This window comes from Muscardinus avellanarius, assembly GCF_963383645.1.
Source record: "Muscardinus avellanarius genome assembly, chromosome: 13".
Lineage (NCBI taxonomy): Eukaryota > Metazoa > Chordata > Mammalia > Rodentia > Gliridae > Muscardinus > Muscardinus avellanarius.
Genome location: NC_137799.1, coordinates 29,913,062 through 29,929,006, shown reverse-complemented (window position 1 = coordinate 29,929,006; position 15,945 = coordinate 29,913,062). Strand labels below are relative to the sequence as shown.

General features: G+C 37.6%; 1 protein-coding gene across 2 annotated transcripts in view; it reads left to right on the top strand.

Annotated features, from left to right (window-relative positions):
* Window positions 1–2,518: 2,518 nt before the first annotated feature.
* Window positions 2,519–15,945, top strand: part of FKTN (fukutin) — a gene marked incomplete at both ends in the record, with an annotated part of 54,438 nt that continues 41,011 nt past the window's right edge. For both annotated transcript variants that reach the window (XM_080708577.1, XM_080708576.1), the window contains 3 exons: window positions 2,519–2,623; window positions 4,680–4,739; window positions 11,001–11,204. In XM_080708577.1, the coding sequence (XP_080564703.1) occupies window positions 2,519–2,623; window positions 4,680–4,739; window positions 11,001–11,204 (369 nt within the window). The remainder of the gene's footprint in view (window positions 2,624–4,679; window positions 4,740–11,000; window positions 11,205–15,945) is intronic.

Genomic DNA, 15,945 nt, shown 5'->3' with positions numbered 1-15,945 from the left:
CCTGAGACAGGAGTATCACAAGTTCACAGACAGCCTCAGCTACTTAGTGAGGCCCGCTGCAACTTAGTGAGACCCTGTTTCAAAATAAAGAATAAAAAATAGGGCTGGGGGTGTAACTTGGAGGCAGAATGCCCCTGGGATCAATCCCCAGTACCCCCCACCCCTGCCAAAAAAAATTGTGTTTTGGGATGGAGGTGACCAATCTTGGGCTCTAACTACCACAGGCCCAACGATTAAGAGGATTGATAGCTCTGCCACTCATAGTTCATTTGTGGTTTAGCTGGCAAGAAGATCTGCCCATTCATCTTCATTGCCTAGCTCTGATTCTATGTCATCTAAAAGTAATTGTATGCTACAGTATGCCATATTTACACCAACATTCTCATTTGCATTAGAACTTAAAAGATGCTTAGACAGCTTGAAAACCTTTTAGGGTCCCCGTCATCTTTCTGTTTTTCTGCAGACATTTGCCGTTGTTTTCTTCTCTCATGTTAACTTACTGTTTCTGCAGTGCTTTGTTTTTTTTATTAGACATGATATACTATCATCTTTAGGACACTAAATGTAAAAAAATACATTATCTTCCCTATTGTTTTTACTATGATGATAAAAAGAAGTATAACATCAGTAATAATTTTATTTAGGTTCTATGCTGTATCTTGTATGATACTTTTAGTGTGTATTTTCAAATAAATTTTAACCACTGAACATCATTTTATTATATATTGCGTTATCATGAAATTCCTGCACGACAGAGACTTTTTATTAAAGTAGTTTTAATGCTCTTGAGCATTTTGCAGTGTATTTTAGTATACTTTGCATAGTCACTGTTACTTGATATTAATCCAGCCACTCTTAGGCTAGTGGAGTAGATGGTTCATGTATAAAAAGAACTATAGTTCAATATAGAAAGTAGTAAAAGCCTTAATTTAGTTGCCTCTCCTTGTGCCTTATTCTTCCATAGTGACCTGTACTTCATCCTTCACACAATTACACCATGTTATTACTGCCTCTAGTTTTTCTCCAGTGGAGTCTCTTCAGGCTGGAGCAGAGGTTCTTAATAAATGCGGTCATGATACAGCAGGGTCTTGTGCATTCTGGAAAACCTTCCCCTTGTCTTCTTCATGTAGACCACACCTTCTATCACCATCACTGCTGCCATTCTCCTTTGAAAGCTGTATCTTATTTATCATTTTGTCTCTAGTGCTTAGCTTTTTTTTTTTTTTTTTTTTTTGCATCTGTGTTATTAAGTTGACAATAACTATTTCCTACAGGAAGATAAAGCTAAGAGTACAGAAGTAGGAGAGATCACTTATGACTTTTGGAAAAGCATTGAAGACTTCATTTGAAAAGGGTTATTTGCTCAGTATCCTGTGGGGGATCCAGAGAAAGCTTACCAATGGCTGTGTGTGTAGATGTCACTGTCACTGTGAACTGTATTATGATGTGAGACTATGAGACGATAATGCACCAATAAAGTATTAAAGATTGCCATGATACCTGGCAATTGTAGTTCTTGAAATAGAGATTTCAAGAAATAGAGATTAAATGTTGTAACAGGAAAAGACTTAAACATATAACTTTAGGTCTTCCACAAAGAAATCTTGATTTAATAGATTGAAAGTACACAAAAAGACTAACGAAAACTAATAATGCAATCATCAACATCATTACATAATCTAGTTTAACAAAAATTGAATTTCATAGGTAAATAATGTGTACATCCTTTGCTTATACCATTATAAAGATAAAGTCACCTATAGGGGTTGGGGAATCAGATACCGTCAAGGAAATATTTAGCACTGTAAGACAGTGGTACAAAGCCTGTAAGTTATTAGGGGAATTAAAATGTAACCTCAGAGCCAAATTCTAATTGACAACTCTTTGAACAATGCAGTACCCAAGTAGTACCCTTAATTTCTATGTGATAAACTGCAAGAAAATGAATATCAGTCCTACTAATTAATAAGATAATACAGCCATAGGATTGGCAGAGAATACTGTAGGAGTAGGAAAAAATAATTGAGATGTGTAATTATGGAATAGGACTGTTACAAAGTAGAAATAACTAATAAAAGTCAGGATTGAAAGAAGAAAAGGACTAACTCATAAATTTGGCCATTTCTTATATTTTAGGTAGAGAATAAGAGACTTATAAAGCTTAGACATCAAGTGGAGAGGTATACGTATGTGTGAAAAAATAAAGGCAAACACTGGAAAACCTGTGTAAATACTATAAAGTTATATAATCAGGTTATATTAAAGTTTTTATTCTAAAGAAATAACTAAAGCCAGGACTTAAAATGAAGGAACAAAAATGTTTATCATGGCATTCTTTACACTTGGGAAAAACAGAACAAAACGTGGGTATTTATAAAAACTGACCACAACCCATTAAAATTTGTTTTTGTCTTTAAAGAAATACTCTTTTGTTCACAGAAAAGATTATTTTCCCATCCAAAAAGATGAAAACAACTGGGTCATTTTCAAAAGACAACCAAGTGAACACCACAGACTAATGAGTGGAATCAGTAAGAACATGATTTTGGCCGTTTTAGGTTTGACAAGTTTTATATTTCTGCTCTTTCAGCTGTACAACTACAAGCATTATTTACCAGCAAAGGTAATTTTTTCCCTTTTTTATCATTAGACTTAATTTTAGCTGAATATTTTCTTAACATACTTTTTGCAATATATATAAAATAAATCGGTTTTTCAATCTTGGCAGGAATATATCTTACTGAGATTCTCATCTTTGTGTGATGTGACAAGCAATTCAAAATTACAGTTAAATATTTTTATAACGATACACTCAAGGCAAAACTGCCAAGTTTTGGCAATATTTAATCCATTGAAATTTTTTGATATAAGTACATAAAAATTATTTGGCTATACAGATAATCACTTACTTGAGTGGATTAATTGACAATTTTGTTAAAATATCAAAGTTTATTTTACTTCTACTGTAGAAGTACGGTAAGCAGCAAATGGGTATATTACAGAGTTCTCATCTCTTTTTAGATTGTGCTTGCAAAGCTGCCTCTTGTTTTTTCTCAAGTAGCCATTTGCATTAAAATGTTACTGGCTAGCCGGGTGTGGTGGCGCACTCTTGTAATCCCCGCGCTTGGGAGGCTGAAACAGGAGGATCGCACGGGTTCAAAGCCAGCCTCAGCTACTTAGTGAGGCTCTCAGCAACTTAGCGAGACCCTGTTTCCAGATAAAATATAAAATAGGTCTGGGAGTATAGCCTGGAGGTAGAAAGCCTCTGGGTTCTACCCCAGTACCACCAAAAAAAAAAAAAAATGTTACTGGCTAAATTTCAGAGCTTGTGAGGAGAGACCAACTCTGGTTCTACTTTAATTTAGTACATTCCATCACTCTCTTGCACCCATCTTCCTCTGATGAATGAGCTCTTATGAAGCACTTGTTACTAACCAAGCACTACAATAGGCACTGGTGACACAAAAATGGATTTGACTTGGTCCCTGCCCTTGAATGTGTGATTTAGTGGGAAGATGAGTCTCTTTTTAGGAACTTGGACCACATATTTTAGGATGAATTTACTATTATTGTTCAACATCCTCTCATTTGTAGCTTATACATAAAGAACACTTTGAAGGTAGAAGAAGCATCTTTGGATCTTCTTTCAGCTTAAACTGGTGATATTTTTTTTACTTTTGATTCTATGGACTTAAGTATTTTTAAGACTGGCCTTTAAAAAATAATTCTTGCCAGGTGTGGTGCCACACGCTTGTAATCCCAGTACTTGGGAGGTTGAGACAAGAGGATCACGCAGGTTCAAAGCTAGCTTCAGCTACTTAGTGAGGCCCTGTGCAATTTAGTGAAACCCTGTTTCAAATAAAGAATAAAGCTGGACATGTTGGCGCATACTTGTAATCCCAGCATTTGGGAGGCTGACACCAAAGGATCACGGTTTTAGGACAGCCTACTCAGTGAGACCTGGCTTCAAAATAAAGAATTAAAAAATAGAGCTGGGGGTATAGCTCAGTGGTAGAATTTCCCTGGGTTCAATCCCTAGTACTGCAAGATAGATAGATAGATAGATAGATAGATAGATAGATAGATAGATAGATAGATGGATGATAGATAGAGCTCCTAACATTTGAAATTGTGGTGCAATTTTTGAAAAGTGTGGGCACCAGGCTGTCTGTAAACCAGTAGTAATGATGCCTGCTTTGCAGGACTGTTGTGAGAGATAAGAAAATAGAGTTTATATATAGAAGTGTCAGATAGTACCTGTCACTCAGGAGCTGTTCAGTAAATATCATTATATTTCCTCATCATTCTACCACGATTTATAAACCCCAATCCAGTATGTGGAGTTAAGTTGAGGTTAACCATATAAAGCTAAATGGACAAACCCTAATTCCAGAGAGATACCTGAGAGTTTGTTATTCATCAATAGACGTTAATTGGTTCAGAGATTTTGGCCATATATACATTACTGTTTAGTAACTTAACTTACTGCAGTCTGCCAGTTTATATAATTGTTCTGTTATAAAATCATAGCATTTTTAACTCCTGACTATATGAAAACAAATATTTAGATAATGCTGTTTAATGAGTATGAGCTAATTAGATAGTTTCACTCTAATACCTTAAATGTGATGTTGCGTGCTGGTCTTTAAATTTACTAAAATATTATTTTATCTTCCTAGAATGGAGCTGGTTTATCAAAATCTAAAGGAAGCAGAATTGGATTTGATAGCATACAGTGGGTATGTGCAATGAACAAGAACTTTCTCAGTTATATTGTTCATTTAGTTCAGTCATTTATGTATTTCTTAGTAATTGTTAAATGAATATAATAACAGTTGCTGCTTTGGAAATAGGGTAGATAGTAGAAGAGAAGGAGTGGGCCTTAAACAAAGTGCTTTACCTGGAGTATTTCATTTAGTCCTTGTCGAAACTTTAAGAAGTCAGTATGTTGATACTATTCTTTGGTTACTTAGTAAGATTATTATTATTTTTTTTTTTTTTTTTTTTTTTTTTTTTGGTGGTGGTACTGGGTTCCTGGAAGCCCTTCTACCTCCGGGCTACACTCCCAGACCTATTTTTACATTTTTATTTGGAAACAGGGTCTCCTAAGCCAGCGCGCGCGGCTGGCTTCGAACCTGCACGATCCTCCTATCTCTGCCTCCCAAGCGCGGGGATTACAAGCGTGCGCCACCATGCCCCGCTACTTAGTAAGGTTAAGGTTAGTTGACTAATGAGTGGATGAGTCCAGATTCTGTCTGCCTCTGGAACTCTGATTCTGAGGTGTAATACTTCCCCAAATGCATAAGTGTGTGTGTGTGTGTGTGTGTATGTGTGTGTGTGTGTGTCCAAATTAAGTAATGAATAAGGAATAATTAGTGACCAAGAATAAATATCTATTCAACATATTCCTTTATAAGATGAAAGAAATGAGTAATATATGAATTATATCCTTGTTTTGTCCTATAAATTTCAGAGCCTGCATGTTTATAAAATATATTTTCTTAATCTTTTTTCTTTTTTCTTCTTTTTTTTTCTTTTTTTGGCTATTCTACCTCCGACTATACCCCCAGCCCTTTTAATTTTTTGTTTTGAAACAGGATCTTGCCAAGTTGCTGAGAATCTCACTACATTGCTGAGACTGTCCTCAAACCCACAATCCTGTTTTAGCCTCCTGAGTACTGGAATGATAGGCGTGCACTACCACATTTGACTCTTAATCTTTTTTCTAACTAAATTGAGAATAAAAAACAATGCTGAGTTACTAATAAAACATTACATTTATCCTGTTAGTATACATTGTAGGAAATAACCAGATATTTCTTGTTCCTTTAATCTTTAGCTTCTTTGTAACCAGAGATATAGAAGACTTTAGATTAGAGTTTTTAAATAACCAAGTAGTAGCCAGGCCTGGTGGCACACATGCTTGTAATCCTAGCAGTGGAGGCTGAGACAGGAGGATCGCACAGGTTCGAAGCCAGCCTCAGTTACTGAGTGAGGTTCTCAGCAACTTAGTGAGACCCTATTTCCAAATAAAGTATAAAATAGGTCTCAGAGTATAGCCCAGAGGTAGAAAAGCCCCTTGGTTCTACCCCCCAAAACCATAAATAAATAAATAAATAAATAAATTAATTAATTAATTTACTTCTTCCACTTAAAGCATGCATTTCTGTTTCTTAAATAAATAAATAACCAAGTAGTGATTATTTTATGCCATTGCTGACACCAGCTAGATTTGAACCACTATTTCAAACGTTAAGTCTAGGACATTGTAGTATCAGATTTCTTAGTTACCTAGCCTAGAAATATTCATGTGACATTTTAGTTTATTAGAAATAGCAAATGTAGGCCAGGCATGGTGGCACACACTTGTAATCCCAGTACTTGGGAGGCTGAGACAGGAGGATCATGGTTCATGGACAGCCTTAGCTATTTAGTGAGGCCTTTGCAATTTAGTGAAACTCTGCTTCAAAATAAAGAATAAAAAAAATAGGGCCAGGGGTATAGCTTACAGGTAGAATGCCCATTCCAACCCCAGTACCACAAAAAAAAAAAAAAAAAAAAAGCAACCGTAGCCGAGAATAGTGGTGCATGCTTATAAATCCTAGTTCTTGGGAAGCTGAGACAGGTTCATCACCAAAATAAAAAATAAAAAAAGATGAGGGGCACAGCTCAGAGGCAAAATGCCCCTGGGTTCAATCTTTAGAACCTACCCGCTATACACACATAATAGCAAATACTGTTTTATAAATTTAGGTAGTCTGAGGGCCTAACCAAGCAGGATATTCTTAGAATTTATATTACCTAGTGGCAACTATACAGACTCTTGATTAAGTAAAAAGGAATATTTTGTGGACTTCTTTCTAACCCTTCTCTACTTCCATCCCACTGTGTGTGTGTGTGTGTGTTTTACTGGAAATTCAATTTTGAAACAATGTCTGGCCAAGTAAGCTCACACTGGCCTCAATCCTGCAATTCTCCTATCTCAGGCTCCCAAATACTAGGATTACATACTGTGCCAACATGCCTGGGTTCCATCTCACTCTTAAGAAACACAGACATGTGGCCAGGTGTAGGGATGTAGGTTAGTGGTAGAACACTGGCCTAAGAATAAGTCCTGTCAAGAGGCCTTTTAGGTTTTGATATTATTTTAATACACACATAGATGAACTAGCTGTTAGAGTCTCAGCATTTATGTTCAACAGACATTTTTCATTCTTATAAGTGAAAATATATAAAGACCAAAAAATATTCACGTTGATTTAAAATTAATTGGATTCAAAATCAATCAGATGCCAGATTTGGTGGCGCACGCTTGTAATCCCCGTGCTTGGGAGGCGGAGACAGGAGGATTGCGCAGGTTCAAAGCCAGCTGCGCTGGCTTAAGAGACCCTGTTTCCAAATAAAAAGTATAAAATAGGTCTGGGAGTGTATCCCGGAGGTAGAAGGACTTCCAGGAACCCCAGTACCACACACACACACACACACACACAAAATCAGATACTTTTTCCAGGGAGCATTAATAAATGCATTGATATAATAATTTTGAAAGTATATTTAGAAGATGAAACATAGAATTTGTCCTTGATCCTGCCTTAATCTATACTCTATTAATAATTATAATGAAGCCAAAAATGTATTAATCAAATTGTGTTTAATACCAACCTGAGATTCATTCAGCAAATACTTGATTTGCTGAGTGTGGTGCCACACACCTGTAATCCCAGTACTGGGAAGGCTGAGACAGGAGGATCACAGGTTTGAACCCAGCCTCAGCGACTGAGTGAGACCTTGTTTCAAAATAAAAACGAAAATAGGTCTGTGGGTATAGCTCAGAGGTAGAATGCCCCTGGATTCAATCCTCAATACTGCAAAAAGAAAAGAAAAGAAAATGGGCAGACATGCTACAGAACAGGAAATATTTGCAAAACATGCATCTGACAAAAGAATCGTCAAAGATTTATAAAGAACTGCTACAACTCAGTAATAAAATTTTTGTTCATAGTCTTTATCAAATTGAAGCATTTTTAATTCCAGGACACATTCTTTTGATTCACATACATCCCTTTAAAGTTAGTATTGTTTATATTGAAATAGGCTTTTAAGCATAATGTATACTATTTATTCTATTTATCTTTACTACCCTCAGGTATTATTTACTCTTGTGATTTAATCTGTTTATATTCTAACTTCAAATTTTCTTTTTCAATAGAGGACCCTACTTAACTATCCAGAAGAAATGTATTTATTTATTTATTTATTTTTTTGTTTTGTTTTGTTTTTGTTTTTTGATGGTACTGGGGGTGGATCCAGAGGCTTTCTACCTCTGGGCTATACTCCCAGACCTATTTTATATTTTATTTGGAAACAGTCTCACTAAGTTGCTGAGAGCCTCACTAAGTAGCTTGAGGCTGGCTTCGAACCTGCGTGATCCTCCTTTCTCAGCCTCCCAAGTGCGGGGATTACAAGTGTGTGCCACCACGCCCGGCATGAAGAAATGTATTTAAAAATATTGCCAGATGCAGGGCGTGGTGGTGCATGCTTGTAATCCCCTCACTTGGGAGGCGGAGACAGAAGGATCGCCCAGGTTTGAAGCCAGTCGTGCTGGCTTAAGAGACCCTGTTTCTAAATAAAAATATAAAAAATAGGTCTGGGAGTGTAGCCCAATACCACCACCCCCCCAAAAAAAAAAAAATATTGCCAGAGCCGAGCATGGTGGCTCGCACTTGTAATGTCAGCATTTGGGAGGCTGAGACAGGAGGATTGCGGTTTGTAGACAGCCTCATCTACTTAGTGAGGCCCTTTGCAACTCAGTGTGTCACTGACTAATCTCAGTTGGGTCGTTATTGTCCGTTCCCGGTCAAATCCTCAGAAAGATGGGGCAAAAGGCAGGTGGAGTTCTGCAGCCTCTTGTCTGCAGCGATTCTTTCTCCTTTAGGGACTGAATTTTCTTTAGGTCCCTAAATGACGACGCTTTGGAAAGAACCTGAGGTGGACAAAGGCTTCTTGAGCCAATGACACTTTATTACAAAAACCCCAAGAAATTTATACCCTTCCCCAGTAAAGTTAAGAGAACAAGGGGGGTGGGTGTCTTTCAGCTGGCTGTTGGCCCTCGAAGAATTAACTCCTGTTTCTCTCCAAGGTCTTGCAGATAAGCAGTTCCAGGTGGCAGCCTCCCAGAATAGTCAAGGCTTGGGAGCTTCTCAGGGAATCTTCTTTAACTTTTCCTGGAACTTTTCCATCTTTTTGGGCTCAGTTCATATAGCAAGTGTGGGGAAATGTGGTGATTCAGGTGGATGTGATGGAGTTTCTTCAGGTGTTGGTACCTTATCTTCTAAGTCTGAAAGCTTAAGCATACTCACAACACAGTTTGGCAGACAAAATACCACAAACAACACCACAAGGTTCTTAGTTTTAATTGTCAGATGTATTTCCTTAACTGCTAAGCACTCTTCTTTAGACAACAAGCCTATTAAAAGCCTACTCATCTTTAATAATCCACTTCCCTGTCACAAACTCTCTGCAGCCTGCTTTTAACTTTCTAATTCCTTCCTTTCCCAGTTGGGACTTTCTTATGATAAGCTCTTCTTCATGCAAAAATGCTTTTCTTACTCTTACAGTATTTCCTTTCCTTCATACATATATTTTTAGAACGTCTGTCCTTTATTTAGTCATATTCATTTCTAACTATGCGGTCAGTCAACAGTCTTTTTCTTTGGGTCTATTGTATTTGGGCAGCTAAGTTGTTTATCAACTAAATTGCTTTAAGGTCACACATAAGGTTTTTCTCTGTCTCTAGGCAGGATTTCAAGGGTAAACAGTTACTTTGAACTGAGCTACTTTGTCGGAGTTAATGGATAGTGATGAAGGTCGGAGGCCATTTGTGATTGCTGTAGCTGGGGTGCTTATCACAGTACCTGAATTCTGGCCAGTTTCTCATTATTATTGAGCAGAGCCAAGGATGTTTAGACAAATTATTAGAAAGTTTTATTTCCACGGACTCGATTTCATAGTCCTGATCTCACATCACTGGAGCAATTCGTGTAGAAAGTTAAAAGGAATAATAGTGAAGGGTATCTAAAAGTGGGGGGTACTTTGGCCAGAGACGATACCTCCTTCTCGGGGCTTTTTTGCCAATTAACTATGTGGAGTGGGGTCTCAACACATAGATGCCGAGGCAGCAGGATGTCTTGGCATCAGTGAGATCCTGTTTCAAAATAAAGAATAAAGAATAGGACTAGGGGTATAGTTTGAAGGTAGAATGCCCCTGGGTTCAATCCCCAGTACTGCAAAAACAAGATATCACTATAGTATTAGAACATTTGCTATAAATGGAAGTGACCAAGCAGGCAGTATATTTTGGGTCTGATTCTCTTGTTTAGAAAGATTATTAAGGAGCTATACACATATTGGGGTAATTGTTGGGGTTTTTTTGTTTTTTATTTGTTTGGTTTTTTTGTGTGTGTGTGTGTGTGTGTGTGTGTGTGTGTGTGTGTGTGTATGTGTTTGTTACTGGGGATGGGATAGAAGGGCATTCTACCTCAGAGCTAAACCTCATGCCCTATTTTATTTTTATTTTGAAACAAGGTCTCACTAAGTTGATGAAAGTCTTACTACTTGCTGGGGCTGTGTCCTTGAACTTGTCCTCCTATCAAATCCCCCAACTACTAGGATTACAAGTGTGCACCACCACTCCTGGCATTATTGATTTTTAATAGCTGATAGACCTGATTTTTCCTCAGTTACTTTTGCTTGAAAATATTTAGCTTATCCCAGGAGAATAATTTGTAAACCCAAAGTTTTCATCAGATACTACTTCCTATATGAAGATTTTTCTCTCTTTTTTAATGTTAATTAGTAGCTTAGTATTCTGCAATTTTATGATACATTTTATATATTTTTAATAAAATAGGTTTAACCTCAAAACTAATGAGTACAAATTTAATAAGATAAATTGTATTGATTTAGTGGTATTAATGTGATTTTTTTTTTCTCTCAAACAGCGTGCAGTTAAAAAATTTATTATGGTAACATCCAGCCAAGATCTACCAGTGTTCCTTATTGATCCTCTGATTCTGAAACTGATTAATAAAAACTTTGAACAAATCAGAAACACTTCTCATGGCTTCACTTCAGAATGCAAATTTTTCTGTGTTCCCAGAGACTTTACTGCCTTTGCCCTACAATATCATGTACGGAAGAGCCAGGTAAGCCGTAGAATATAAGTCTGACAAAATCATATGAGATTAAATTAATGAATTGTAGTGTATCGGGAATTTTCTAGCTATGAGTAATGGAACACAAATAGGGTGTTAGCCAGGCGTGGTGGCACACGCTTGTAATCCCAGCATTCGGGAGGCTGAGACAGGAGGATCGTGGTTCAAGGGCAGCCTCAGCTACTTAGTGAGGCCCTTTGCAACTCAGTGAGACCCTGATTCAAAATAAAGAATAAAAAATAGGGTTGGGGTATAGTTCAGAGGTAGAATGCCCCTGGGTTCCATCCCCGTTACTGAAAAAAAATAAGGTGTGTCTTTTTCTTGAATAACAAGAGGTGAGAAGGTTGGTGGCTGTTGATGTCTGTCTCACTATCCACTGACGTCAGGGCTCAGTCTTTCTTCATTCCCTGGTCATCACAGGATAGCTATCTAGTTCCAGGTGTTGCATCCATGTTCAAGGCAGGAAGATGAGAATGAAGGATAACATCCATCCTTTGAAGGAAAATGTTCACTGTCCAGCACTGTATTTACTTGTCTCTGAGTTGAGAGATGCTTAGAACACGGCAGTGTAGCATCTCCATTGAGGTGGGCAGACAAGCAGGAAGGGATCTGCTGATGAACTTTCAGTATATACTACATAAGATAGACATAGGCAATTTTTATTATTACATAAATGCATACTGCTGGTTTGATACTCACATGGAGTGCTTTTATAGATGTATCAAAGAATTTGAATATATCCTGCTTTATGGTTATAAGCCAAAAATCACAGCAGGCAACAAGGAAGGAAAAAGTTTCTATCAAATATACCCAAAATTTGCTTACTTCTTTATTTGGAGTACCATTGCCATAGGTTGGATATGGCTTAAATGTGTCTTCAAAAGGGTTGTATATTGGAAAATTGAGATAGTGGGGCCTACTAGAAGGTCCTTGAGTTATTGAGGGCCTTGCTCCAGAGGGATTAAGTTATCATAAGTGAGCCCTGAGTTCTTAGGATTATTATTAAAGGAGCAGGCCAGCTCTCTGGCTTTTCTATTTCAGTATGTGATTTCTTCTTGCATATATTTTTGTCTTTTGGGGATCTGAGCCAGACTCAGAATTATACAGTTTTGATTTTCAGACTCTAAAACTACACGTGAATTGGTTTCCTCTGTAATGTTAGCTTGCCTAGGTGTTTCATTATGATAACGCAAAATGGACTGATACAACTTCTAAGTATCTAATCTAACTTGTTTTTGTTCAAGGCAGAAATATGCATCAGATTAAATGAATGTAACCATCTTAGATATTCAGCCACCCATGATACCTGGGCATTACTTCCACAGTGGTATCTGTTTTCCGTATGTTAAACCCCAGCAGCTAGGTGGGGCTCACTTTCCAGTGTGACAGGATGAACTGAGGAAGCCCTGTAGGCTGCATGTATCCTTGCTCACCTCAAACACTGCACTGGCCACCGAGAGAATGAACTGGCTTTTTCTCCCCACCCCCCCATGACTTCCTTTGCTTTATTTTTCTTTCCTCCTAAATTGTATTATGAAAATGTATAAATTTAGCCAGGCGTGGTGGTGCACACTTGTAATCCCAGCTTTCGGGAGGCTGAGATGGAAGGACGCGGTTCACAGACAGCCTCAGCTACTTACTGAGGCCCTCCGCAAATTAGTGAGACCTTATTTAAAAAAAAAAAAAAAAAAGAATAGTCGAGCTTGTAATAGCATGGGAGGTGGAGACAGGAGGATCGCACAGGTTCGAAGCCAGCCTCTCTGGCTTAAGAGATCCTGTTTCCAAATAAAGTATAAAAATAGGTCTGGGAGTGTAGCCTGGAGGTAGGAGGATTTCCAGGAATCCCTAAAGTTTCCTAAAAGCTTTTTTGATCCTTGCTACATTTATTTTACTGAATCTCTTCTTTGTGAATGTTTGTTTTCTGACAGGTTTTCTATAATGCTTGTTGATCTTTGTATTTAAGAACTATAAACCAATTGGAAGCTTTCCTTTAATTATTAGGTCTCATTAACTGGTGTACTTTACTATAGAGTAATAAGAGTATATGAGCTTTTTCATTGGAGAAGCCCAGCTAAAAGTATAATTTTCTTTTATTTTCTCAAAATGAAGTTTGTAGAAATTATAACTTGCCCGTATACACAATCTTCCAAATCAATATAATGTAGAAATTAAAAGAAATAATGTATGTGTCAGTGTGCAAGTGCTCAGACATAACCACATTTAGAAGACATCATAATCAACCAGGTGTGGTGGTGCACGCTTGTAATCCCCGCACTTGGGAGGCTGAGACAGGAGGATCACACGGGTTCAAAACCAGCCTCAGCTACTTAGTGAGGTTTTCAGCAATTTAGTGAAGCCCTGTTTCCAAATAAAATATAGGTCTGGGAGTATAGCCCAGAGGTAGAAAGCCTCTAGGTTCCACCCCCAGTACCACCAAAAAAATAAAAAGACATCATAATTCAGATGCTTTTATTGATAAGTGCAATCAGTAGAATAGCTACAAATACAGATTCACACTATAAATGATATTGCTAGTTTGGGGATTTTGGGGGGGATGTTGGCACTGGGATTGAACCCAGGGACATTCTACATTCGGGCCACATCCCCAGCCCTATTTTATTTGTTTATTTTATTTTGAAATAGGGTCTCACTAAGTTGCTGAGAGTCTTGCTAAGTTACTGAGACAAGCCTAGAACCTGTGACCCTATTGGCTCAGCATCCCAAGTACTGGGATTACAGGCAAGTGCCACCATGCCTAACTTGATATTTTTGTTAGTAATGCAGTTTTCAAAGAAGTAAATAAGTTTCCAACAAAAAAAAAGTAAAGTTTGTCCTTCATTGACTTAGCTATTATATTCTTGGAAAATATAGGTTCAGGATAATTATAAACAAGCTAGGTGTGATAACCCACACTTGTAATCCCAGCATTTGAGAAACTGAGACAGAAGGATCACAGTTCATGGATAACCTCAGCCCTTTGCAACTCAGTGAGACCCTGTTTCAAAATAAAGAATTAAAAATAGGGCTTGGGGTATAACTCGGAGGTAGAATGCCCCTGAGTTCCATCCCAGTACCACAAACAAAAAAGAAAAGAAAAGAAAATAGTTTATCCTTTCACACAGAGGATATCATACAAAGCCCTCCGGTAGTCCTCTCCAAACTTCCCCAGGAAGAAAACAGACCAAATAATGTTATGTGCGTGTGTAAATGTGTCACTTGAGTCTCACCATATTGTACCATTGCGATGTACCAATAAAAAAATGTTTAACAACTTCCATCAATAAAAAAAAATGTTTAGACTTCTTTAGACCTAATTACTGTGGGCTCAATTTGCGTGTGATTTTTCATTATGAACATCATTTTCATAAAGGGAACAGTCAACTGCCAAGGCAAGTGGAAGTTTAGTGCAGCACATTCTTGACCTTGGCCTCTATTGTGCTCAATCAAATAACTACTTTGTTCTTGACTTTTCTTTCATGGTTGTAAGAAGGCAAACCTTAGTAGGTCTGCCTTCTCTGTCAGTCTTTTCTCTCCTCCCTCAACCAAGGTCAGATTTCTTTCAAGGTCTGACTGGCCTGTTTAGTTTTTCCTGGATTTATCAGTTGTAATGCCTTCTTAACTGTAGTGTTTTTCTATAAATTGGCCACCCTCACCCTCAACTAGTATTTTCTACTTCTTAGTGGTGCCAAAATGTAAGGAAAATGAATTGTACAGTTGATGGTTCTAATTAATAAAAGGAGAATCAAGTGAAATTGCATTAGTTAGGGTAAATTACATTGTTGCTAAAAAACATAAAAGCCTCAAAATTTCATGGACTTAGCAAAAGAAGGGAGTATTTGTCTTGCAACAGAATCTATTGTGGATGTTCCTGATCAGGGATATTCCTAGACAGCTTTCCCATGAGCAGTGACTCGGATCCAGGCTGTTTCATTGGGTAGCTCCCTCATCTTGGAATTCTTTGCTTTCCTACATACAGACAGAAGTAGACCATGGAAGGCCTTTTGAGTTATTGTGAGGAAAGACCTGGAAGTTGTACATGATACTTATATTGACCACTTGTTGAATATTAGACATTTGATTCCCATGGTTGAAGAACTTGAAGCATATTAATGGAATTTGATAGTTTCAACAAGCAAATTAAAAACAAAACAACACAATAAGTAGTATAAAAGAGGCCAGTATGTTTAACAAGAGCATAAATAAAGGTATAACTAACTCAAAAGTTATGACGAGAACAGCATTAAAAGTTATGAGGAGCCGGGCATGGTGGCGCACGCTTGTAATTCCCGCGCTTGGGAGGCAGAGACAGGAGGATCGCGCAGGTTCGAAGCCAGCCGCTCGCGCTGGCTTAGGAGACCCTGTTTCCAAATAAAAATGTAAAAATAGGTCTGGGAGTGTAGTCCGGAGATAGAAGGGCTTCCAGGAACCCCAGTACCACCAAAAAAAAAAAAAAAAAAAAAGTTATGAGGAGAGTACTCTTGAAAACTACTCAGTGCTATGATCAGTAAGACAAACTTTTAAGGCACAGCTCCATCATTTTATAATCTTAATGTCTGGTATTACTCCTTAGAGCTTTATTCACCTTACTGTAGACCAGGCATAATATTATCTTTCTTGCTGACCTCAACATGATTTGTGTGAGTATTAAATGAGATAATGAATGTGAAGAAGCTTGATATACATTATATAAGCATAAGCTAAAGAGATAGTATTATATAGAGGAAAGAATGTT